This window comes from Oncorhynchus nerka, linkage group LG12, assembly GCF_034236695.1.
Source record: "Oncorhynchus nerka isolate Pitt River linkage group LG12, Oner_Uvic_2.0, whole genome shotgun sequence".
Lineage (NCBI taxonomy): Eukaryota > Metazoa > Chordata > Actinopteri > Salmoniformes > Salmonidae > Oncorhynchus > Oncorhynchus nerka.
In genome coordinates this window covers 71451326-71476949 of record NC_088407.1, presented here as the reverse complement: position 1 = coordinate 71476949, position 25624 = coordinate 71451326, and the positions used below count along the sequence as shown (strand labels likewise).

At 41.6% G+C, this 25624-nt stretch overlaps 1 protein-coding gene across 1 annotated transcript in view; it reads left to right on the top strand.

The window, feature by feature from the left end:
- The first annotated feature begins 16945 nt into the window (after positions 1 to 16945).
- Positions 16946 to 25624, top strand: part of LOC115138685 (serine/threonine-protein kinase D1-like) — a 53332-nt gene continuing 44653 nt past the window's right edge. The window contains 1 exon segment of the mRNA XM_065025077.1: positions 16946 to 17224. Within this exon segment, the coding sequence (XP_064881149.1) occupies positions 17018 to 17224 (207 nt within the window). The 5' untranslated portion in view covers positions 16946 to 17017.

Here is a 25624-nt window from a genome sequence, read left to right as displayed (position 1 = left end):
ATTCTGGACCCTTTGCACCTTCTCAGGACTATTGACCCCTGCCTGCCCTGAGCCTGCCTGCCATTCTGGACCCTTTGCACCTTCTCAGGACTATTGACCCCTGCCTGCCCTGACCCTGAGCCTGCCTGCCATTCTGGACCCTTTGCACCTTCTCAGGATTATTGATCCCTGCCTGCCTTTGACCTGTCGTTTGCTTGCCCCTGTTGTAGAAATAAACGTTTGTTTCTTCAACACTGTCTGTGTCTGGGTCATACCTGAAACATGATAGTAACAACAATAAGAAATAAGAAAATATGGAAAATGTGACCAACTAGCTCCGCCAGCTAGTGAAATGTTGTCTTTTCAAATATTGCATGGCACAGATTTTGGAACAAGGCTTCTAAAAAATTGCAGTGTTCAAGCCTGGCTGGCCAGCGGCCAAAATCCTTAGTTTCCATCCCTGCATGCGTACACTCTAAAAGTAAAGGTTCCTGGACGGTCCTTTAGGGATTCTTCAAATTGAAACTGTGCGGGAACCCCAAAAGGTTTTTTGAAGAACCCTTTTAGGGTTCATTTATGAAGTGCCCCCCCCCCCCCCCAATTATTATAATAAAAATAACAATAACAAAAATAATTTAGTTGTTAATGTTTATTATGATTTTAGTGGCAAAGCAGAATTGAAAAATCTAAATACTACCAGCCCCAAGTCCAATAGCTACTGTATATCCTCTGGCGTGTTGTGATGTTGATGTCCTCTGTAGGCTATCCATAGCCACAATGATTTTGCACTGCAGGTTAATAGGTTTCCTGTTATAGTCATCAGAGGTGTAGGGAGGGTGAAGTCTGAATACAAAAAATATATAATTATACAGAGATGATAAACAGAACGTGCACACAATAGTATTCATATCTTGGTGTTTGTGGCAAAAATTATGTGAATGAAAAAACTGTTGACTTTTGACAACAGTTTTCATACACACACCTTGTCCATAATGTTGAGGCCTCTGGGATCTTCAGTGAAAAGGCAAGGGAGGAGGAAGATTGCTGCTGTGACTGAGTCCTATAAGGTTTCAGAGAAACCATTAATTCAAATGAATTGTAGATGATACATGTGATCTGCATAACATTATGAGACAAACCAATACCAATTGTACATACCTTGTGCCTCCTCCTCAGTATCAAATCAAATCTAATTTTATTAGTCACATACACATGGTTAGCAGATGTTAATGCGAGTGTAGCGAAATGCTTGTGTTTCTAGTTCCGACCATGCAGTAATATCTAACAAGTAATCTAACCTAACAATCTCACAACAACTACCTTATACACACAAGTGTAAAGGAAATAATAAGAATATGTACATAAAAATATATGAATGAGCGATGGCCGAACGCCATAGGCAAGATGCAGTAGATGGTATAGAGTACAGTATATACATATGAGATGAGTAACGAAGGGTATGTAAACATGTCCTTGAGATAGAAGCTGTTTTTCAGTCTCTTGGTCCCCGCTTTGATGCACCTGTACTGACCTCGCCTTCTGGATGATAGGGGGGTGAACAGGCAGTGGTTGTTGTCCTTGGTGATCTTTTTGGCCTTCCTGTGACATTGGGTGGTGTAGGTGTCCTGGAGGGCAGGTAGTTTGCCCCCGGTGATGCGTCGTGCAGACCTCACTACCCTCTGGAGAGCCTTACGGTTGTGGGCGGAGCAGTTGCCGTACCAAGCAGTGATACAGGCCGACAGGATGCTCTCGATTGTGCATAAAAGTTTGTGAGTGTTTTTGGTGACAAGCCAAATTTCTTCTGCCTCCTGAGGTGCTGCGCCTTCTTCACCACGCTGTCTGTGTGGGTGGACCAATTCAGTTTGTCCGTGATGTGTACGCCCAGGAACTTAAAACTTTCCACCCTCTCCACCACTGTCCCATCGATGTGGATAGGGGGCTGCTCCCTCTGTTGTTTCCTGAAGTCCACGATCATCTCCTTTCTTTTGTTGACATTGAGTGTGAGGTTATTTTCCTGACACCACACTCCGAGGGCCCTCACCTCCTCCCTGTAGGCCGTCTTGTCGTTGTTGGTAATCAAGGGTGTCAGGTAGGGTGGAGGTGATATGGTCCTTGAGTAGTCTCTCAAAGCACGTCATGATTACGGAAGTCATTTAGCTCAGTTACCTTCGGTTTCTTGGGAACAGGAACAATGGTGTCCCTCTTGAAGCATTTGGGAACAGCAGACTGGGATAAGGGTTGATTGAATATGTCCGTAAACTGGTCTGAGCATGCTCTGAGGATGTGACTGGGGATGCCGTCTGGGCCAGCAGCATTGCGAGGGTTGACACGTTTAAATGTTTCACTCACGTTGGCTGCAGTGAAGTAGAGCCCACAGGTTTTGTTAGCGGGCTGTGTCAGTGGCACTGTGTTGTCCTCAAAGAGAGCAAAGAAGTTGTTTCGTTTGTCTGGGAGCAAGACATCGTGGTCCGCGACGGGGCTGCTTTTCCTTTTGTAGTCCGTGATTGACTGTAGACCCTTCCACATACGTCTCGTGTTTGAGCAGTTGAATTGTGACTCTACTTTGTCTCTATACTGACGCCTAGCTTGTTTAATTGCCTTGCGGAGGGAATAGCTACACTGTTTGTATTCGGTCATGTTTCTGGTCACCTTGCCCTGATTAAAAGCAGTGGTTCGTGCTTTCAGTTTTGCGCGAATCCTGCCATCAATCTACGGTTTCTGGTTGGGGAATGTTTTAATCGACGCTGTGGGTACAACATCACGATGCGCTTGCTAATAAACTCGCTCACCGAATCAGCGTATTCATCAATGTCATTGTCCGACACTATGCGGAACATATCCCAGTCCACGTGATCGAAACAATCTTGAAGCGTGGAATCAGATTGTTCTGACCAGCGTTGAACAGACCTGAGCACGGGCACTTCCTGTTTTAGTTTCTGTCTATAGGCTGCATCAAAATGGAGTTGTGGTCAGATTTTCCGAAAGGAGGGCGGGGGAGAGCTTTATATGCGTTGCGGAAGTTAGAATAACAATAATCCAGGGTTTTGCCAGCTCGGATCGTGCATTCGATATGCTGATAAAATTTAGGGAGCCTTGTTTTCAGATGAGCCTTGTTAAAATCCCCAGCTACAATGAATACAGCCTCAGGATATGTGGTTTCCAGTTTACATAGAGTCCAATGAAGTTCTTTCAGGGCCGTCGAGGTGTCTGCTTGGGGGGGATATACGCGACTGTGATTATGATCGAAGAGAATTCTCTTGGTATATAATGCGGTCGGCATTTCATTGTCAGGAATTCTAGGTCAGGTAAACAAAAGGACTTGAGTTCCTGTATGTTGTTATGATCCCACCACGTCTCGTTAATCATAAGACATACACCCCTGCCCTTCTTCTTACCAGAGAGATGTTTGTTTCTGTCGGCGCGATGCGTGAAGAAACCAGGTGGCTGTACCGACTCTGATGACGTATCCCGAGTGAGCCATGTTTCCGTGAAACAAAGAACGTTACAGTCTCTGATGTCTCTCTGGAAGGCAATACTTGCTCTGATTTCGTCTACCTTGTGGTCAAGAGACTGGACATTGGCGAGTAGTATGCTCGGGAACGGTGCGTGATGTGCCCGTCTATGGAGCCTGACCAGAAGACCTTTCGTCTGCCCCTTCTGCGGCGCCGTTGTCTTGGGTTGCCGGCTGGGACCCGTTCCATTGTCCTGGGTGGTGGACCAAACAGAGGATCCGCTTCGAAAAAGTCGTATTCTTGGTCGTAATGTTGGTGAGTTGATGTTGCTCTTATATCCAATAGTTGCTCCCGACTGTATGTAATAAAACATAATATTTCCTGTGTAAGAAATATAATGTAAGAAATAACACATAAAAAAACTAAATACTGCATAGTTTCCTAGGAACGCGAAGTGAGCCGGCCATCTCTGTCAGCGCCGGAAGTCTACCTGCAGACACAGACACAAACAAATAAGTGAGCAGTTCAGTCATCTGCACCCTATGCAGCTATAGCCTTTGACATATTCTTAAAATATTCTTACTTCTTTGTTGATTCATATCCATTGAATTGTGTCCATTTAAACATAATAATTTTAAAAAGGGAGAAATTGTCAAATAACACAACTATTTGCACAAATATGAAAACAATATACATTTGGATCATATAAAGAGAGAAACCCTGAATTGAGGAGATCTTAACATTTTTCAGTTAAGTGCCTGGGCAGTTAGGTTCCAGAAAGAACCCCCAAGAACTAAAGAGGTTCCTTGATTAACCCACCTCCTATGGGGTTCTTGGAAGAAAACTTTGGGGAACATTTTCAGTGCCAAGAACCCTAAGGCTCTTCAAGGAACTTTGAGGGTCTTAGAAGAACCCTTGTTGAACCCCTAACCCCTTGTTGAACCCATAACCTCTGCAAGCACCATGCTCTACCAACTGAGCTACACAGGACTTCTCAGCAGCAGCAGCAGACTAACTACATGTCTTCTCCACTCCGATGTACAATGTAGAGATGATCTTGTACCTTGTGATTAATGAGAGCCAAGTTATTTGCTAAGTGAGAGGACAGCAGTGCTACCACTAGAGAACACTGAAAAAGGGAGGCTCTTAACTGAAAACTGTCCTAACAACTCTTTCTCCTTTTCTGCATGCTTGCAAAACTCTCTCCTGCTTATTACATCAATTGTAATTAGGAGTCATCACGACATGGAACAGGGGGTGTTGACCGGTAATTTCTCATACACAGAGAGGCCTTATTATCCTCCGTGAGATGCTTTGACAAATGTTGCCAATTGACATTGCATTTGGTTCCTGTGTGACATGCAAAGATAATCTTTTGATTCCGATCTACTGTAATGTAGACAGATTTCAAACATTTTATTTCACGTATTTATCAGTAGAATAATGTTAGTTCCTGTTGTTGGGGAGAGAAATTATATGTAATTGCGGAGACTTTATGGAATTAATCACCTATTGTTTACTTGGATCAAACTGAATACTATGTTGTTTAATGCCCATGTAATGTTCAAAACCAATGAGTGGAAAATCGAACTGAACTACACAAAATTATCGATAAATACCCAACATTATTCACCAGACTAAAACAGAAAGAACAACAATCATTTAATGTGTTTGGGCTCCCGAGTGGCGCAGCGGTCTAAGGCACTGCATCCCAGTGTTAGAGGGGTCACTACAGACACCCTGGTTCTAATCCAGGCTGTATCACAACCGGCAGTAATTGGGAGTCCCATAGGGTGGTACATATTGGCCCAGGTTTGGCCAGTGTAGGCTGTCATTGTAAATAATAATTTGTTCTTAACTGACATGCCTGGTTAACAAAAAATATATAGTTAACTACAGTGGACTGAACTCTACTCCATGGTGATGAAAGTTTCTGATGAACCTCACCAACGGTGTGGAGACGAGAGCAGGCTTTGTGGAATGGAGTTGTCATCTTAAAAGCAACAGCCAGTGGCGATCCATCATTCAGGACCTATTTTGAGCCCCACATTCTTAGCAAAAAAAAAAAAAGAATGTTATTTTGGCCTTAATACATGTCACATATCAGTTTGCAAACAATGTAAAAATAAAAAAAATCATTGAGTTAATAAAGCCGCATACAAACATGGTATCTTTTTTACTTTCTTGAGTAAGGCTGCTCTGAAATGCAGCTGTTTCAGCCTAGCTAAGTGCTTTCTGTGGTGGTGGTGGGGCAGCTAGCGGAAAATACGGAGCGTAGGTGTTGGTAATGTTCTCTAGTTGCACCATGATTAGCTCAGTGTTCTGTCACTCTTGGGGAGAGTACGTCACCACCAAGTCTAAGGGTAGACCTCAAAGATTCAAGCCCTTTGGGTGCTACCATAGAGTTACATTAAAAGTGTCCATCCAAGATGGCTCAAGGTAATTGGCCACAGATAACATTACATCAAATCACATTATATCTACAGTAGCGAAAACTTGACTTCAGTGAGTTCAAGACAACTGGGAATTCCAGAAAAAAACTAGCCCCGACTGGAAAATATGTTTGGAATGGTCATCCAACTCGGACTTTGAAAGTGGGGAACTCGGGCCTCTTTCTAGAGCTACGACCTGAAGATCAATGAAATCATCATGATTAGACCTTGTTTTTTTCCCCGAGTTCCCAGTTGCCTTGAAAGCACCATAAATCCAGAGAATGCCAGACTTGATGACAAAATTTGCCCACGAAGGACCGCCGTTCCAGCTTCCTGTTCAAGTGAGCACAGCACAACAAGGTGAGTCTAAAAATGTCTAAAAATGTATTGTATGATGCTGCATAAAATATTTAATATGCCAGGTTGCCAGGTTGATATGTATACTGTAGCTAAGAAAGTAATACTAAGTGTATGTTGTTTTTTAAGCTGTTAGTAGCCCATGTGCCTCACCCTAATAATGTAATCTATTTACCCCTCTTAATTTCACCTACTTTTCTGACTTGGTGGTACACATGTAGCCTAGAACCATTTTTAGAGAAATGTAATCATCAAATTTTGTTAGAGCTTTCATTGTCTGCTTATATGCACCCATTATTTATCCTACAGTTCTGACTTTGTGTACTGTAAGAATGGCCCATGTTCTGAATTCTGTCACTGTACATTTCAAAGGTGCTAAACAAATAGTTAAATTGACTATGTCTGTCCTAGCTCGCTCATTAATGTCTTAAATGAAATTACGGATTGTCTCTTATCCGCTTGTCGTCCCCTTATGCCATAGTTTGTACATCTCAAATGTCATTAGAAACCACATTTGTTTAAACAAGTCAGCCATATCAGATATGTTTTTTTTAAAGTCAGTAAATGAGGCTGAATTAACTGTTTCACTGCCAGACGAGAGTCTGCTGATAGCCAGGTGTAGCAGTGGTAAAATGTTGGGACTGCTGTTGGGACAGCTTTATGTAGGCCATAACAATTTGTGGGCACGGTTTGTCACTGTTATAGTGCAATTCATGTATTGTTTAGCTTTGTGTTGTGTAGTGGCTTTGCTGGCATGCACCCCACTTGTTTTTTTGTTTGTTTTTTTGCCCACCCAGATTTACAGTTGAAGTCAGAAATTTACATACACCTTAGCCAAATACATTTAAACTCAGTTTTCACAATTCCTGACATTTAATCCCATTAAAAAAATCCCTGTCTTAGGTCAGTTAGGATCACCACTTTATATTAAGAATGTGAAATGTCAGAATAATATTAGAGAGAATTATTTATTTAAGCTTTTATTTCTTTCATCACATTCCCAGCGGGTAAGAAGTTTACATACACTCAATTAGTATTTGGTAGCATTGCCTTCAAATTGTTTAACTTGGGTCAAACGTTTTGGGTAGCCTTCCACAAGCTTCCCACAATAAGTTGGGTGAATTTTGGCCCATCCTCCTGACAGAGCTGATGTAACTGAGTCAGGTTTGTAGGCCTCCTTGCTCGCACACATTTTTTAGTTCTCCCCACAAATTTTCTATAGGATTGAGGTCAGGGCTTTGTGATGACAATTCCAATACATTGACTTTGTTGTCCTTAAGCCATTTTGCCACAACTTTGGAAGTATGCTTGGGGTCATTGTCCATTTGGAAGACCGATTTGCGACCAAGCTTTAACTTCCTGATTGATGTCTTGAGATGTTGCTTCAATATATCCACATACTTCTCCTCCCTCATGATGCCATTTATTTTATGACGTGCACCAGTCCCTCCTGCAGCAAAGCACCCCCACAACATGATGCTGCCACCCCCGTGTTTCACGGTTGGGATGGTGTTTTTCAGCTTGCAAGCATCCCCCTTTTTCCTCCAAATATAACGATGGTTATTATGGCCAAACAGTTCTATTTTTGTTTCATCAGACCAGAGGACATTTCTCCAAAAAGTGCGATCTTTGTCCCCATGTGCAGTTGCAAACCGTTTTATGGCAGTTTTGGAGCAGTGGCTTCTTCCTTGCTGAGTGGCCTTTCAGATTATGTCGATATAGGACATGTTTTACTGTGGATATAGATACTTTTGTACATGTTTCCTCCAGCATCTTCACAAGGTCCTTTGCTGCTGTTCTGGGATTTATTTGCACTTTTCGCACCAAAGTACGTTCATCTCTAGGAGACAGAACGCGTCTCCTTCCTGAGCGGTATGACAGCTGCGTGGTCCCATGGTGTTTATACTTGCGTACTATTGTTTGCACAGATGAATGTGGTACCTTCAGGTGTTTGGAAATTGCTCCCAAGGATGAACCAGACTCGTGGAGGTCTACTATTTTATTCTGAGGTCTTGGCTGATTTCTTTTGATTTTCCCATGATGTCAAGCAGAGGCACTGAGTTTGAAGGTAGGTCTTGAAATACATCTACAGGTACACCTCCAATTGACTCAAAGGATGTCAGTTAGCCTATCAGAAGCTTCTAAAGCCATGACATCGTTTTCTGGAATGTTCCAAGCTGTTTAAAGGCACAGTCAACTTAGTGTATGTAAACTTCTGACCCACTGGAATTTGATACAGTGAATTATAAATGAAATAATCTATCTGTAAACAATTGTTGGAAAAATTACTTGTCATGCACAAAGTAGATTTCCTGAACGACTTGCCAAAACTATAGTTTGTTAACAAGAAATTTGTGGAGTGGTTGAAAAACGAGTTTTAATGACTCCAACCTAAGTGTTATGACTTCAACTGTACATGCTAAAATCCCCTTTTGTCATTTTGTTCACCTGACCTAGAATTCCTCACAGTCAAATACCGACCGTATTATCTCCCAAGAGAATTCTCTTCTGTTATTGTCACAGCTGTGTATATCCCCTCTCAAGCTGATACAACAACGGCCTTCAAGGAACTTCACTGGACTTTATGCAAACTGGAAACCATATATCCTGAGGCTGCATTTACTGTAGCTGGGGATTTTAACAAAGCAAATTTGAGAAAAAGGCTACCTAAATTCTATCAGCATATCGACTGTAGCACTCGCACTGGAAAAACACTGGACCATTGTTACTCTAACTTTCGTGATGCATACAAGGCCCTCCCCCACCCTCCTTTTGACAATTCTGACCACGACTCCATTATGCTCCTCCCTTCATATAGGCAGAAACTCAAACAGGAAGTACCCGTGCTAAGGACTATTCAACGCTGGTCTGACCAATCGGAATCCACGCTCCAAGACTGGAATATGTCCCGGGTAGCCTCAGAGAATAATATTGATGTATACGCTGTTTCGGTGAGTGAGTTTATAAGGAAGTGTATAGGAGATGTACCCACTGTGACTATAAAAACCTACCCTAACCAGAAACTGTGGATGGATGGCAGCATTCGCGCAAAACTGAAAGCGCATACCACCGCATTTAACCATGGCAAGGCGACTGGGAATTTGACAGAAAACAAACAGAGTAGTCATTCTCTCCGCAAGGCAATCAAACAGGCACAACATCAGTATTGAGACAAAGTGCAGTCGCAATTCAACGGCCCAGACATGAGACATATGTGGCAGGGTCTACAGACAATTATGGACTACTACAAAATTAAACCAACCACGTCGCGGACACCGACGTCTTGCTTCCAGACAAACTAAACACCTTCTCTGCCCGCTTTGAGGATAATACAGTGCCACCGATGCAGCCCGCTACCAAGGACTGTGGGCACTCCTTCTCCATGGCCGACATGAGTAAGACATTTCAATGTGTTAACCCTCGCCAGGCTGCCAGCCCAGCCGGCATCCCTAGCCGCGTCCTCAGAGGATGCGCAGGCCAGCTGGCTGGTGTGTTTGTGGACATATTCAATCTCTCCCTATCCCAGTCTGCTGTCCCCACATGCTTCAAGATGGCCACCATCATTCCCGTACCCAAGAATGCAAAGGTAACTGAACTAAATGACTATCGCCCCGTAGCACTCACTTCTGTCATCATGAAGTGCTTTGAGAGACTAGTCAAGGATCATATCACCTCCACCTTACCAGTCACCTTAGACCAGGGGTGGGCAAACCTTTTGGCTCGAGGGCCACATCGGGATTTTGAAATTAAACGAAGGGATCGATTTTTTGGGGGTTCAATTGATTGTTAAAATCAATTGCTGGAGCCTCCCGAGTGGTAAAGCAGTCTAAGGCACTGCATCACAGTGCTTGTGGCATCACTACAGACCTGGGTTCGATCCCAGGCTGTGTCACAGTTGGCAGTGACTGGGAGACCCATGAGGCGGCGCACAATTGGCCCAGCGTCGTCCGGGTTAGGAGAGGGTTTGGCAGGCCGGGTTTTCCTTGTCCTATCGCACTGTAGCGACTCCTGTGGCGAGCCAGGCGCATGCACGCTGACACGGTCACCAGGTGTACGGTCCTTCTTCCGACACATTGGTGCGCCTGGCTTCCTAGTTAAGCGGGCATTGTGTTAAGAAGCAGTGCGGCTTGGCTAGGTCAAGTTTCAGAGGATTCTCGACATTCGCCTCTCCTCGACCTTCACCTCTACTTTGTTCCCCCCCTTGCCCTAGACCCACTTCAATTTGCTTACTGCCCAAAAAGGTCCACAGACGATATAATCGCCATCACACTGCACACTGACCTATCCCATCTGGATAAGAGGAATATCTATGTAAGAATGCTGTTAATTGACTAGCTTAGCATTCAACACTATAGTACCCTCCAAGCTCATCAATAAGCTTGAGGCCCTGGGTCTCGATCCCACCCTGTGCAACTGGGTCCTGGTCTTCCTGACGGGCCACCCCCAGGTGGTGAAGGTAGGAAACAACAACGACGAGACAGCCTACAGGGAGGAGGTGAGGGCTCTCGGAGTGTGGTGTCAGAAAAATCTCTCACTCAACATCAACAAAACAAAGGAGATGATCGTGGACTTCAGGAAACAGCAGAGGGAGCACCCCCCTATCCACATCGACGGGACAGCAGTGGAGAAGGTGGAAAGTTCCTCTGCATACATATCACTGACAAACCGAAATGGTCCACCCATACAGACAGTGTGGTGAAGAAGGCGCCAAAGAAATGTGGCTTGTCACCTAAAACCCTCACAAACTTTTACAGATGCACAATTGAGAGCATCCTGTCGGGCTGTATCACAGCCTGGTACGGCAACTGCACTGCCCACAACCGCAGGGATCTCCAGAGGGTGGTGCGGTCTGCACAACGCATCACCGGGGACAAACTATCTGCCCTCCAGGACACCTACAGCACCCGATGTCACAGGAAGGCCGAAAAGATTATCAAGGACAACAACCACCCGATCCACTGCCTGTTCACCATCCATTAGGCGAGGTCAGTACAGGTGCATCAATGCTGTGACCAAAAAACATACAGACTTGAAATCATTGGCCACTAATAAATGGAACACTAGTCACTTTAATAATGCCACTTTAATAATATTTACATATCTTGCATTGCTCATTTCATATGTATATACTCCATTCTATTGCACCTTAGCCTATTGCACCTTAGCCTATTGCACCTTAGCCTATTGCACCTTAGCCTATTGCACCTTAGCCTATTGCACCTTAGCCTATTGCACCTTAGCCTATTGCACCTTAGCCTATGCCGCTCTGACATTGCTCATCCACATATTTATATTTATATAATCTTATTCCATTCCTTTACTTAGATTTATGTGTATTTGGTATTTTTTGTGGAATTGTTAGATATTACTTGTTAGATATTGCTGCACTCTCGGAACTAGAAGCACAAGCATTTCACTACACTCGCAATAACATCTGCTAACCATGTGTATGTGACCAATAAAATGTCATTTGATTTGATGATTCGGTAATGGCTGAAGTGGAATGAGTAGAATGGTATCAAATACATCAAACACATGGTTTCCTCTATTCCAGCCATTATTATGAGCTGTCCTCCCCTCAGCAGCCTCCACTGGGACAAACATAGGTACAAGATGGACGTTTCATATTTTTTAAGTATTGACCTTGGGTGAATCAATATAATCGGAGCTAGATTCCACAAAGCCTAGTTTTGGCTCCACGCCGTTGATGAAGTCTATAGGAAACTTCCTTCACCATAGTGTGAAGTTTAGGTGACCTATGACCTAAAGTGACACACACACATCTATAACTGGAAACAGATTAGACACTTACATCTCTTGAAATAGGTCAAGTGCAAGGGCTGAAAAACATCTCTCTAGTCTCTTTCGATATCTTTTGGCATAATCTATTTCAACAAGGGGATCCATAATTATAATCCAGATGTATTTGTACTCATGAAGCGGCAGAAATGATTATCTAATCTTGCCATGAGATCAGGGTAGGTAGGCATTTTCTTTGGACCTTTGCATGTACAGTAAGCTGCACACCATGTTCAACAGTCTGTACAGTGAATCACGTACAGTGAATTACCTGATGATAGAAATTCATATTGAAATATTCACTGTATGCATAATGTCTAGCTAACTGTTCCCTATTTTTTGTGTGAACAATTAGTATGAAACATAAATAAATACTGACATTAAGACAGATGATAGTCTTGTCCTGTATGATTGTAGAGCATGGCTTTTGCAACGCCAGGACTGTGGTTTTGATTCCTGGGGCCACCCAAAATGTACATACAGTAGAAATATATGTCTGTTAAATTATATATATATATATATTACAATAGGCTTCACAGACAAACTTTGCAGATGTACTGTGTATGCTGACAGAGATAATATAATATATCTCCATCAAAAAGACGACAGTCTCACACTGTGTCAGCCTTCCATACAAACACACAGAAACACATCCTCTTAGAGGATTCATAATGGTTCTGTTCCTCTCTTTTTTCTGGGAGAATTACAATAATCAGAGTAATTTGCTGCCACGGTCAGCAGGCCTGAAATGATGGAATCCAACCATCCATCCATCCATCTCGATGAGAGTCTAGCATGGCTTTCATATGACACACAGTATGTCACATATTGAAGTTGACATAATGGTGGAAACTGTAACGATCTTCTTCATCTGAGGAACAGAAAAGATCGGACCAAAACGCAGTGTGGTAAGTGTCCATTTTAATGTAATATAACTGAACACGAAATACAAAATAACCAAGTGAAACAACGAAAATCAAAACAGTCCTGAAAGGTGACACAACACAAAACAGGAAACAACTACCCACAAACACCAGGTGGGAACAGGCTACCTAAGTATGGTTCTCAATCAGAGACAACGATAGACAGCTGCCTCTGATTGGGAACCATACCAGGCTAAACACATAGAAAACATAGAAAAACAACATAGAATGCCCACCCCAACTCACACCCCGACCAAACCAAAATAGAGACATAAAAAGGAACTAAGGTCAGGACGTGACAGAAACAGGACTTTGTAAGAGGACTTTGTTTTCTGTCAAAATGTAATACTGTAAGGTGGATACTTTAGTTAAATCTCCTTATGTAATATATCATGATGCATTATGCTAGCTATTAAATCACGTAATGCTACATATATTTGTATGCAGTTTGACCATGAAAATGGGTTGAGGTTCAAAGTATAATTGTGGATACATTGTTCATAGAGATAAATCTCTATGGCAGTGTCACTCGGGGCACTGTAAATGTACTGCTGTGATGTCTCTATGCCTTAATCAGCTGCAAGCTGCCCGTAAAATACTCAAAGCTGATATGATGGAAAAGCATATCTGCTGGTGTAAATGTATTACAGCTGAGCTGAAGCATTAATGTGTACAAGGTTGAAGCGTAGGAGGAGAAGCATCAGCTGTCCTCTCTCTCTCTCCTAGCAACCACTAGTCTTGAGCTCTCCCAGCCTGTTACCAACATGCCAGCACACATGCTGTTCTAGGAACACTGTTTAGCAAATCCACAGTATTTCTTACTGTTCTAAGAACACTGTTTAGCAAATCCACAGTATTTCTTACTGTTCTAAGAACACTGTTTAGCAAATCCACAGTATTTCTTACTGTTCTAAGAACACTGTTTAGCAAATCTACAGTATTTCTTACTGTTCTAAGAACACTGTTTAGCAAATCTACAGTATTTCTTACTGTTCTAAGAACACTGTTTAGCAAATCCACAGTATTTCGTACTGTTCTAAGAATACTGTTTAGCAAATCCACAGTATTTCGTACTGTTCTAAGAATACTGTTTAGCAAATCCACAGTATTTCTTACTGTTCTAAGAACACTGTTTAGCAAATCTACAGTATTTCTTACTGTTCTAAGAACACTGTTTAGCAAATCTACAGTATTTCTTACTGTTCTAAGAACACTGTTTAGCAAATCTACAGTATTTCTTACTGTTCTAAGAACACTGTTTAGCAAATCCACAGTATTTCGTACTGTTCTAAGAATACTGTTTAGCAAATCTACAGTATTTCGTACTGTTCTAAGAATACTGTTTAGCAAATCCACAGTATTTCGTACTGTTCTAAGAATACTGTTTAGCAAATCCACAGTATTTCTTACTGTTCTAAGAATACTGTTTAGCAAATCCACAGTATTTCTTACTGTTCTAAAAATACTGTTTAGCAAATCCACAGTATTTCTTACTGTTCTAAGAATACTGTTTAGCAAATCCACAGTATTTCTTACTGTTCTAAAAATACTGATTAGCAAATCCACAGTATTTCTTACTGTTCTAAAAATACTGATTAGCAAATCCACAGTATTTCTTACTGTTCTAAGAATACTGTTTAGCAAATCCATAGTATTTCTTACTGTTCTAAGAATACTGTTTAGCAAATCCACAGTATGTCTGTCACATGTGCTCCCTCTCCGGCCTCCCTCTGTCACCAGGCTGCTCGTTATGTCGCACACCTGTCACCATTGTTACGCGCATCAGCATATTATGACACTCACCTGGACTCCATCACCTCCTTGATTACCTGCCCTATATACAGTTGAAGACATTAAAACTCGTTTTTCAACCACTCCACAAATTTCTTGTTAATAAACTATAGTTTTGGCAAGTTGGTTAGGACATGTACTTTGTGCATAACACCTGTGGATGTATTTCAAGGCCTACCTTCAAACTCAGTGCCTCTTTGCTTGACATCATGGGAAAATAAAAATAAATCAGCCAAGACCTCAGAAAAAAATGGTACACCTCCACAAGTCTGGTTCATCCTTGGGAGCAATTTCCAAATGCCTGAATGTACCACATTCATCTGTACAAACAATAGTACGCAAGTATAAAAACCATGGGACCACGCAGCCGTCATACCGCTCAGGAAGGAGACGCGTTCTGTCTCCTAGAGATGAATGTACTTTGGTGCGAAAAGTTCAAATCAATCCCAGAACAACAGCAAAGGACCTTGTGAAGATGCTGGAGGAAACAGGTACAATATATCTATATCCACAGTAAAACGAGTCCTATATCGACATAACCTGAAAGGCTGTTTAGCAAGGAAGAAGCCACTGCTCCAAAACGGCCATAAAAAAGCCAGACTACGCTTTGCAACTGCACATCGGGACAAAGATCATACTTTTTGGGGAAATGTCCTCTGGTCTGATGAAACAAAAATAAAACAGTTTGGTCATAATGACCATCGTTATGTTTGGAGGGAAAATGGTGATGCTTGCAAGCTGAAGAACATCATATTGTGGGGGTGCTTTGCTGCAGGAGGGACTGGTGCACTTCACAAAATAGATGGCATCATGAGGGAGGGGAATTATGTGGATATTTTGAAGCATCATCTCAAGACATCAGTCAGGATGTTAAAGCTTGGTCGCAAATGGATCTTCCAAATGGACAGTGACCCCAAGCATACTTCCAAAGTTGTGGCAAAATGGCTTAAGGACAACAAAGTCAAGGTATTGGAGTGGCCATCACAAAGCCCTGACCTCAAACCTATAGAAAATTTGTGGGAAAAACTGAAAAAGCTTGTGCGAGCAAGGAGGCCTACAAACCTGACTCAGTTACACCAGTTCTGTCAGGAGGAATGGGAAGCTTGTGGAAGGCTACCCGAAAAGTTTGACCCAAGTTAAACAATGTGAAGGCAATGCTACCAAATACTAATTGAGTGTATGTAAACTTCTGACCCACTGGCAATGTGGTGAAAGAAATAAAAGCTGAAGTAAATCATTCTCTCTACTATTATTCTGACATTTCACATTCTTAAAATAAAGTGGTGATCCTAACTGACCTAAAACAGGGATTTTTTACTAGGATTAAATGTCAGGAATTGTGAAAACTGAGTTTAAATGTATTTGGCTAAGGTGTATGTGTACTTCCAACTTCAACTGTATTTATTTTACTGTTTTACTGCAATGTATTATGGACCACTAGGAAGTTATCCCTGGGGGCAGGTTTGAGATCAGTTCCCTCTCCAGAATCACTCATAAGGACCAGGTAATAATAATAATAATGATACGTTGGTGGGTGATTATACCTGTCCTATTTCACACATGTACAAGTGTGTATTAATATACATGTGTGAATTGGAAATGTTTTTTTTTTGCATATCCCAACTACAGGTGTTGAATAGCTCCTCTCATCACTTGTGCAAAATATTTTTATTTTATTCAACTTTTAAAATTAGAATTAATAAGCCATAATTAGTCACGTCTTTTATTTTTTATTTCTACATATGATTGTCCCATTGCCTTATCCATAAAATGTACTTCTAGATTTGGCTCTTGGCTGTAACAGAATGGAAGTCTAGTCGGTGGTAATATTTCCATTGAGTCAACATTTCGGATGTTTGAGAGGACAGCTCTTGTTCAGCCACATTGGTACCCAAACCTATAATTAAACTTTAAAAAAAAGAGAGGATGAGGAGTAGCCTACCATCCATTTCGCTCCTCGTCACCGCTCAGCTCTTCTTTCCTCTCGCATCACCCTGTCTCACTGATGATGAGATCTATCATCAGTCAGCCAGGCAGGAGGCGGGCTCTGATCACATCCGAACAATCAAACATAACTGACGTAGGCTATACTTCATCGTCTTTCACCTCTCAAATGATTTAAGAAATTTTTCATAATCTCTCTGATTTCTATCATTCGTTTTATTATCCTTATAATCTCGTCATATTTTGCGTTCATGACACGGTCGGATATTTGACATTTTAGTTTGATATTCAAAACAGGCGGCTGTTTAGCGGTTAGACAAGTACGTATATTTACTCACCTATGTCAAATCGGTATTGTTTTGACTCCCGGGAGATTCATATGAGCGCTCCGCCAGTGATCCGACCGCCAAGTCCCCTGTCCCCGGGGTCCAATGGCATATCTTTCCAGATACAGATCGGGTTGAGCCGCGAGCCTGTTCTTTTGGACTCTGTCGACTTCAGCCTCGCTCAGGTCCGGGAGATGGCATGCTCCATCGTGGACCAGAAGGTAATATCCTATAACTTCTGTAGCGCCATTCTTATTAGGGATTTAGTTGGAAAACATGTCATGCACAGATATAGGCTAGGTATTAGTGAACTATTAACTTTTGCCTACATGTTTACATTCGGGTATACAGATTTCAGTCTATTATATTGCGTGACATAATCCATACCACTGGTCACAGACGTCAATTCAACGTTTATTCCACGTTGGTTGAACATATATTGTATTGCAATTACATAGAAACAAAGTTAATTCAACCAGTGAATGCCCAGTGGGATCTGACCCAGAGCCATACAGTAGGTCATGTTTGCCTAAACATGACATTTTTTTGTGTTTCCATTCTGATAGGATGAACAACTCAGAAAAGTCCATGGTCATTCTTAGGCTAAATAACCAAGAAGGAAATAAGTGGCTACAGTGTACACTTTTTTTAGACCCCCCAGTTGAGCAAGAGTAGTGGCAGCAAGGGAAAGAGACTGGTGAGAGGAAGTGGTTTCTGATAGAATTACAGGGGGGGTGGGCAGCTACCCCACAAATGTATTGGTCATGGACATATATACCTACAAAGAGGGTTTTATCATTACGAGAGAGGAAAAGTTCAACATAAGAAAGGAAACATTAAACAAGCTAAGGACATTAAGAATCCAGATGTTTAATAAAGTTGTAATTGATCACTGATTAACAACATGGTAACTACAGGTGTAGAATCTTAAATTGAGCCTGTTTGCTTCAGCAGGAAACTAATCCTGCAGCAACAGGTTGATACATTTTTTGTAAGGGAAAATCAAGTCTGAAATGTCAAAGTGGAAATGACAAACTTCAGAAGCCTTTTAAAACCTCAAATACTCTACAAGTTTGACATTTCCTGCATTTCAGGAATGTTCTCCTGCAACACAGTGATCAAATTAAGATCCCACATCTGTAAGTATCTCTTAATAGCTGTATGTTCACACTTTATTAGAGACTATTTAACAGCTCTTTGCTGTACTGCTGGCATGCCAGCACCACCCCAGTGCAGACTCTCAGTAGGCCTACACTACTGGCTCTGCTTGAGCCTAGTCTATAGTGTGCTCATTAATAATGACAGGCTCAGAGGGGGAGGATGTTTAAGTTTTGACTGTGAAGGTTTATATTATAATGTTCTATACTGTGCCTATGGATGCGTCGCAAATGGCACCCTAATCCCAATATAGTGTACTACTTTTGACCTGGGCCCATAGGGAATAGGGTGCCATTTGGGATGCGAACTATGTGTGTTGTGAGCATGGTGAGGAGTTATAGTACATTCCATGCACGGAGATCACTGACATTGTAGAACAGTTTTGAATAACAAGACAATTATCTACCATTCGAGCATGTGGTGATCACCTCCTTCCTCCATAATCATCAGGCCTGTTGTAGCCGACATGGTGTATGTATGACCATCTATTACTCCAAGATCTGAGGTCGTATAAACCCCTTTCATATCTAGAGGAAAAACACCTATTCTTTATCATAGCATCTTCTTTATAGGCTACCGTATTTTGTTTATATCTGAAAAGGGTATGGGTTAAAAAACACAGTTTGTTAAAACCCACCTGAAAACTATGTCTCAAAGACAATTTTATGTAGGCCTACATATGTTGTAACTTGATAGTTTAATTTGGTGATGACGTCTTTACCCACTGGGCACAGACTTCAATATAACGTCTATTCTACATTGGTACAACGCCATTTAATTGAAATGACGTGGCAGCAACGTTGATTCATCCATTGTGTGCCCAGTGGGTATAGTCTCCCTTCATTAGTTTATTTCCTTTTCAACGTGATACCGTTTCCACAGGCCCAGGTTATTGTAATTGGTCATATGAGAAGTTATCTGTAACACATATAATGTTCCTGGGTTGCACGTCTGTCATCCTCTGAAGCATGGGTGTTAAAATGTAGGCTTTTGTTGTTGTCTAAGGGTTACAGTAGTAATACTGACATGACACTAGAAAGCAGAAACACCTTCTGTCCCAGGGTTATTAGTGTGTGTGGGAAAATCACACTCAATTCTTAATTAAGTAAAGCACAAATATATATGAACTACAGGAGGTTGTACCTCAACACCTTGTTGTAGACACATTTTATCACAGAGAGAGGTTCCCTCTCGTGTATAGATGCTCAGAAACACTCATTTAAATATTACCAAGTGAGGTGAGATCTTAAATATGTGTATGTGTGTGTGTGTGTGTGTGTGTGTGTGTGTGTGTGTGTGCGTGTGTGTGTGTGTGTGTGTATGTGTGTGGGGGTGTGTGGGTGTGTGTGGTGTATAAAGTGACAAAGCTAACAGTATGCAACAGGGCCTAAACACTGTGGATTATGAGAAAGTAAGTTTGATTTCACATTAGCATGTCCTGGGATGAATCAAGTTGACTTTATAGAAGTTAAGATTTGGCCCTAAATGCCTAGAATTAGTCATCAAATTGCAACTGTACTAAAAGCTAGTTTGGCACGATGATTGGTCTTTCCAGGATAAATGACCTCCTTGGGATTGGTTGCATCGAATGCTTGACAAATTCAAGGTCCAATCAAAGTTTACAGCACTACTCTGGCAGCTCTCTGGGTCTTCTTTGTGGCAAAGAGAGAGTTAGATAATTTAAGGGCAATGATGACATTGATAGTCATGTCCAAAGAGAAGTTCCTTGAAAGGGTATTGTTATAGCTTAGATGGACATGTCAATAACCTTCAATGACTGTCTGTCTGTCTGAAACTGATACTTATACTGATTCAGACACTGAGTGCAGTTACATGCACAGAATAATGTGATTATTGTGTGTAGTCAGATTAATGTAATAGTTAATTAAAACGATTGCATGCTTTGCAGGAAGAGGCGGCAGGGTAGCCCAGAGGTTAGAGTGTTGGACTAGTAACCGGAAGGTTGCAAGTTCAAATCCCCAAGCTGACAAGGTACAAATCTGTCGTTCTGCTCCTGAACTAGGCCCACTGTTCCTAGGCCGTCATTGAAAATAAGAATTTGTTCTTAACTGACTTGCCTAGTTAAATAAAAAAATAACAATTATCCTGTTTCCATGGGCACATTGGAAATCAGGCTACCTGATGATACTGCCAATGAAAATAAACATTCTACCACAGTGAACATGTTATTTTTAGGAAGCATATTTGTTTCTGAGTTCAGACATATAAAGTTTGTATGTGAAAACAACTTGTATGATGCATACATTGTTGTTCCGAACTTCACTCGTGCTAAAGAGGGAGGCTCATTCGGCTGGTGCTAGCACATGTACAGATCAAATACACCGCTGTACAGATCAAATACACCGCTGTACAGATCAAATACACCGCTGTGCAGATCAAATACACCGCTGTACAGATCAAATACACCGCTGTACAGATCAAATACACCGCTGTGCAGATCAAATACACCGCTGTGCAGATCAAATACACCGCTGTGCAGATCAAATACACCGCTGTACAGATCAAATACACCGCTGTACAGATCAAATACACCGCTGTGCAGATCAAATACACCGCTGTACAGATCAAATACACCGCTGTGCAGATCAAATACACCGCTGTACAGATCAAATACACCGCTGTGCAGATCAAATACACCGCTGTGCAGATCAAATACACCGCTGTGCAGATCAAATACACCGCTGTACAGATCAAATACACCGCTGTACAGATCAAATACACCGCTGTGCAGATCAAATACACCGCTGTGCAGATCAAATACACCGCTGTGCAGATCAAATACACCGCTGTGCAGATCAAATACACCGCTGTACAGATCAAATACACTGCTGGAATGACGATTAAGGTGTTTACATGTCTTAATAATTCAACAGATTGTTCAGAAAAGCAGGTGTTTTAATCTGCGTATGCTTAATTCAATTTTGACCGTACGCCAATTAAGATAAGCAGAGTAAGGTGTTTATTGTATAATCTATTGTATAATCTGCCTCCTGCCATAATGAGTTTAATTTTGAATTATTAGTGTGCATGTAAACATACTCACTGTAAAGCTCTGCCTTTCAATGATGTTGTGTGGTTTTTATTACAGTTATAAAATGACATGCGGAACGAAGATTTACAGTAGTAATCTGTAGTTAAACAAACAGAGATCCAGATGTAGAATCTTAATTTGAGCCCGTTTCTTACAGCAGGAAAATAATCCCACAGCAAAAGGAAATGTTAATTATTATTATAATTAATGGACATTTTTGTAGGGGTTGATATATTTTTCGTAAGGGAAAATCAAGTCTGAAATTTCAAAGTGGAAATTTTTAACCAGGAAAGTTATCCTGCAACAGGTTGATCAAATGAAGATCTGTATAGTATGCAGATGTAGGTGTCCATGATGTATATCGGATTGTCGTGTCATCCTCCACCTAACATGCAAGTCCTGATCCAAATAAGATCTTGCAACCATGAACCAGCATAACCATTACTATTGACATGACATGTATGAGTGTGGAACAGTCCTTTAATAAATTCACCCGATGTTGGACAGAGAAACGAGGATGGGCAGTCACCGCCTTGATCTCTTCATTACTTCTTCAACCAGGGTCCTGGTTCCCATCAAAAGGCTGTCTAATAGACCTAATAGACTGTTAACAGGCCATCACATTGGAATCCACTAGAGCCAAGCGTTATCAGGACTAATTAAAAGGATGGTGCCTTTGTTTGAAGTTTTACCACCTTTTTTACATTACCGCTCTTCACTGCTCTTTTCATTCAAGTGTCCTTATTAATCAGGTGGCACCATGTTAGTTCCTCACAGGAAGTGCTAACTTCCTTGTTCAGTCTGTGTCAGTCCATAAGTAGAGCTGTGATGGGAGCTGTGATGACCACATAGACTAAGCATCCATCCCACAAGTCCTTCAACCAACCTCAACCTTCCATTACAATTCTTCTACTTCTTCTTCACACCAAGCTTTCTTTATTTCTTCACCCACAATAATAACCACTCATATTCAACACTGGGATGCTCTCATGAATTCATAATGTCGTGAATATGGTTTGAGAAACAGAAGTAATGTATGTTATGTATTTGGAGATAAAGATGGTGATTTTTATGTCATGATGATTGCCAGTTCTATTTCCCTTTTTCACTACGACTGTATGGTATACATCTGGTAGTTTTGAACTTTCATCCCTGGTGTTATACAAATGAGAAACATTAAACAAACATTATCAAGTTATAGTTTACTATACGTGTCCCCAAGAGGAAATTAATTAGCAAAATGATTACATTCTGTGGTCAGCTCCCCAAGGTTTGTCTCCTAGTTAGAGAATGGTCCCCCAGTTGCTTGGCAACTGATTTTGATTGCCTGTGAAGTATCCATATGAGTGCCATTATCCTGATGAGAGCCATGTGCAGTAGGGTCACGTACTAGCAGACGCCCGCGCGCGCGCACACACACACACACACACACACACACACACACACACACACACACACACACACACACACACACACACACACACACACACACGCACCTTGGGAAGAACAGAACCGAAGATGAAGGTTGTGCGATGTGCATAGGCCATTGTGGGGCAGCTGTTTTGGAAAGCATTCTAAGCACCATGCATCTTCATTAGCATAAAAGAGATGCTGTAGAGGGTCACCATTCCCTTTGAGGATCATGGACCTTTTCTGCCCCAGCACTCTCATGAGTGCTCTCCCCTTAGTGTCGGCACCATAAAAGCCTTCTTTGGTCTCATCTGCTAATTAACTAGGATGTACAGTATCAATCTGTAGTGTCGACTTTGTGTTATCTAGTGTGTTCTTACAGACTAATATTCATCCTCTCTGGTTGCACCCTTTAAAGCTGCAGTCCGTAACTTAAACAACAACAAAACACTTGTAAACAACTGGAGGAATGGAACTGTACTAAAATTACATAGATACCGCTATGGATGCAAGGATTGACCATCCATGAGATGCAGTAATGTGTTTGTTTACACTTGCAAACAATGGAGTAAAATATTATTACCTTTTGGGTTCTGATGGAGTGTCATGACTTATGAATAATATTAATAGCTATATAACATACATTTAAAAGTAAAAATAAATAATTTATACCAATTCTGGATTGCCCCTTTAATATTTAATATTTATGCTAGTGACCCCCCCATTAATGAGCATTGTACTGATCCTCACCACTGAGAACAGGTAGAGAAAGGCAACAAAATACCTCTGCCTGACTGTTAATTACATTAGTAATTAAGTAAACACTACACTGCACTCTCAATAATTGAAATTACAAAAAATAAGCTGTGGTTTCTGTCAGTGTTGGGAAAAATTCTAATCGATACTACAGCCTCATAGCACTCACGTCTGTAGCCATGAAGTGCTTTGAAAGGCTGGTCATGGCTCCCATTAACACCATCATCCCGGAAATACCCACTCCAATTCGCATACCTCCCCAACAGATCCACAGATGACGCAATCTCAATTGGACTCCACACTGCCCTTTGCCACCTGGACAAAAGGAACGCCTATGTGAGAATGCTGTTCATTGACTACAGCTCAGCGTTTAACACCATAGTGCCCACAAAGCACATCACTAAGCTAAGGACTCTGGGACTAAACACCTCCCTCTGAAACTGGATCCTGGATTTCCTGATGGGCCACCCCCAGGTGGTAAGGGTAGGCAACGACACATCTGCCACACTGATCCTAAACACTGGGGCCCCTCAGGGGTGCGTGCTTAGTCCCCTCCTCTACTCCCTGGTCACCCACGACTGCATCGCCATCGTTAAGTTTGCTGACGACACAACGGTTGTAGGCTTGATCACCGACCATGATGAGAAAGCCTATAGGGAGGAGGTCAGAGACCTGGCAGTGTGGTGCTAGGACAACAACCTCTTCCTCAATGTGAGCAAGACAAAGGAGCTGATCATGGACTACCGGAGAAGGAGGGCTGAACATGTCCCCATTCACATCGATGGGGATGTAGGAGAGCGGTTCGAGAGCTTCAAGTTCCTTGGTGTCCACATCACCAACAAACTATCATGGTCCAAATACACCAATACAGTTGTGAAGAGGGCACGACAATGCCTATTATCCCCCAAGAGACTGAAAAGATTTGCATGGGTCCCCAGATCCTCCAAAATTTCTACAGCTGCACCATCGAGAGCATCCTGACCGGTTGCATCACCGCCTGGTATAGCAACTGTTCGGCCTCTGACCGTAAGGCACTACAGAGGGTAATGCGTAAGGCCCCGTACATCACTGGGGCCAAGCTTTGATCACTGTGTTGCAGGAGAACATTCCTGAAATGCAGAAATATATAACTTTTTTGAGGTTTTAAAAGGCTTCTGAAGTTTGTCATTTCCACTTTGGAATTTCAGATGTGATTTTCCCTTTCGATGTGTAAAAAAAATATGTAAACCTCTACAAAGATGTCCATGAATTATAATCCACATGATAATTCACCTTTCCTGTTGCTGGAGGCTTTTAAAGCTGTACTTCTTGTTGACGTAATTCATGCTAATGTTGGGTTTTTGAGCTAATGCCCAATTGACTCCCATTCACTCCTTGTGGAGTGCACTCCTTGTCCCAGAATCAACTTTTTAGGAGATGGGAAACTCCATTGGAATCTTATTAACGGCCATTGTGTATGTTGGCCACACATCATCAACGGGCCACGTTGACTAGATAGACTTCAAACCATTTTTACGCTTGAAGGGTTGTGACACATACACAATGGCCGTTAAAACGATTCCAATTGAGTTTCCCATCTCCTAAAAAGTATCTCTGTTATGGTGACAATGAGAAACCATCTTAAAAGAGAACTATGATTAAATATGGTGTGAAATGATTAACCAAGAACGTATTCTCTTTGTCGACTATAGTTGTGTCTGGGAGAAAGAGCATAAGAGATTAGTAGAGGGTACAGTACATTAGATTAGTCCATGTTAGATTCAGGTGTTACATATCTCAAGTGTTTGTTAATTAGTACAGTCCATACTGCATAAGATCAGTTTTATATACATACAATATACATACAGTGTACATACAGTAAACATAGTGCATATACAGTATGCGTACTTATTTAACTAAGTGAGTGAGCACTCCAGACCCTTGGTTATTCACTGTAAAATGAAAAGTACAGTATAATAACAAGTAGGAATTTCATTTACAGTGAGACATGTTAATTGATTTTGTTCCGGTAATTAGTCTTTATAATAACAATGATTTTCTTTTCTCTACTGGTTATGGACGCCCACCCATCATACCCCATGGTACCAATCATTTCTCAGCTCTTTAGTAGCTATCTCTCTAGCTTTCATATCAGACATTCTCTCTTAATGCATGCGGTCAAGTCTAGAGTTATAAAAGATTAACTTTCCCCAAATTAATACCGGTTAAAGGGTTCCAGATTTCCTGTTTATTCCCTTCTGATTCT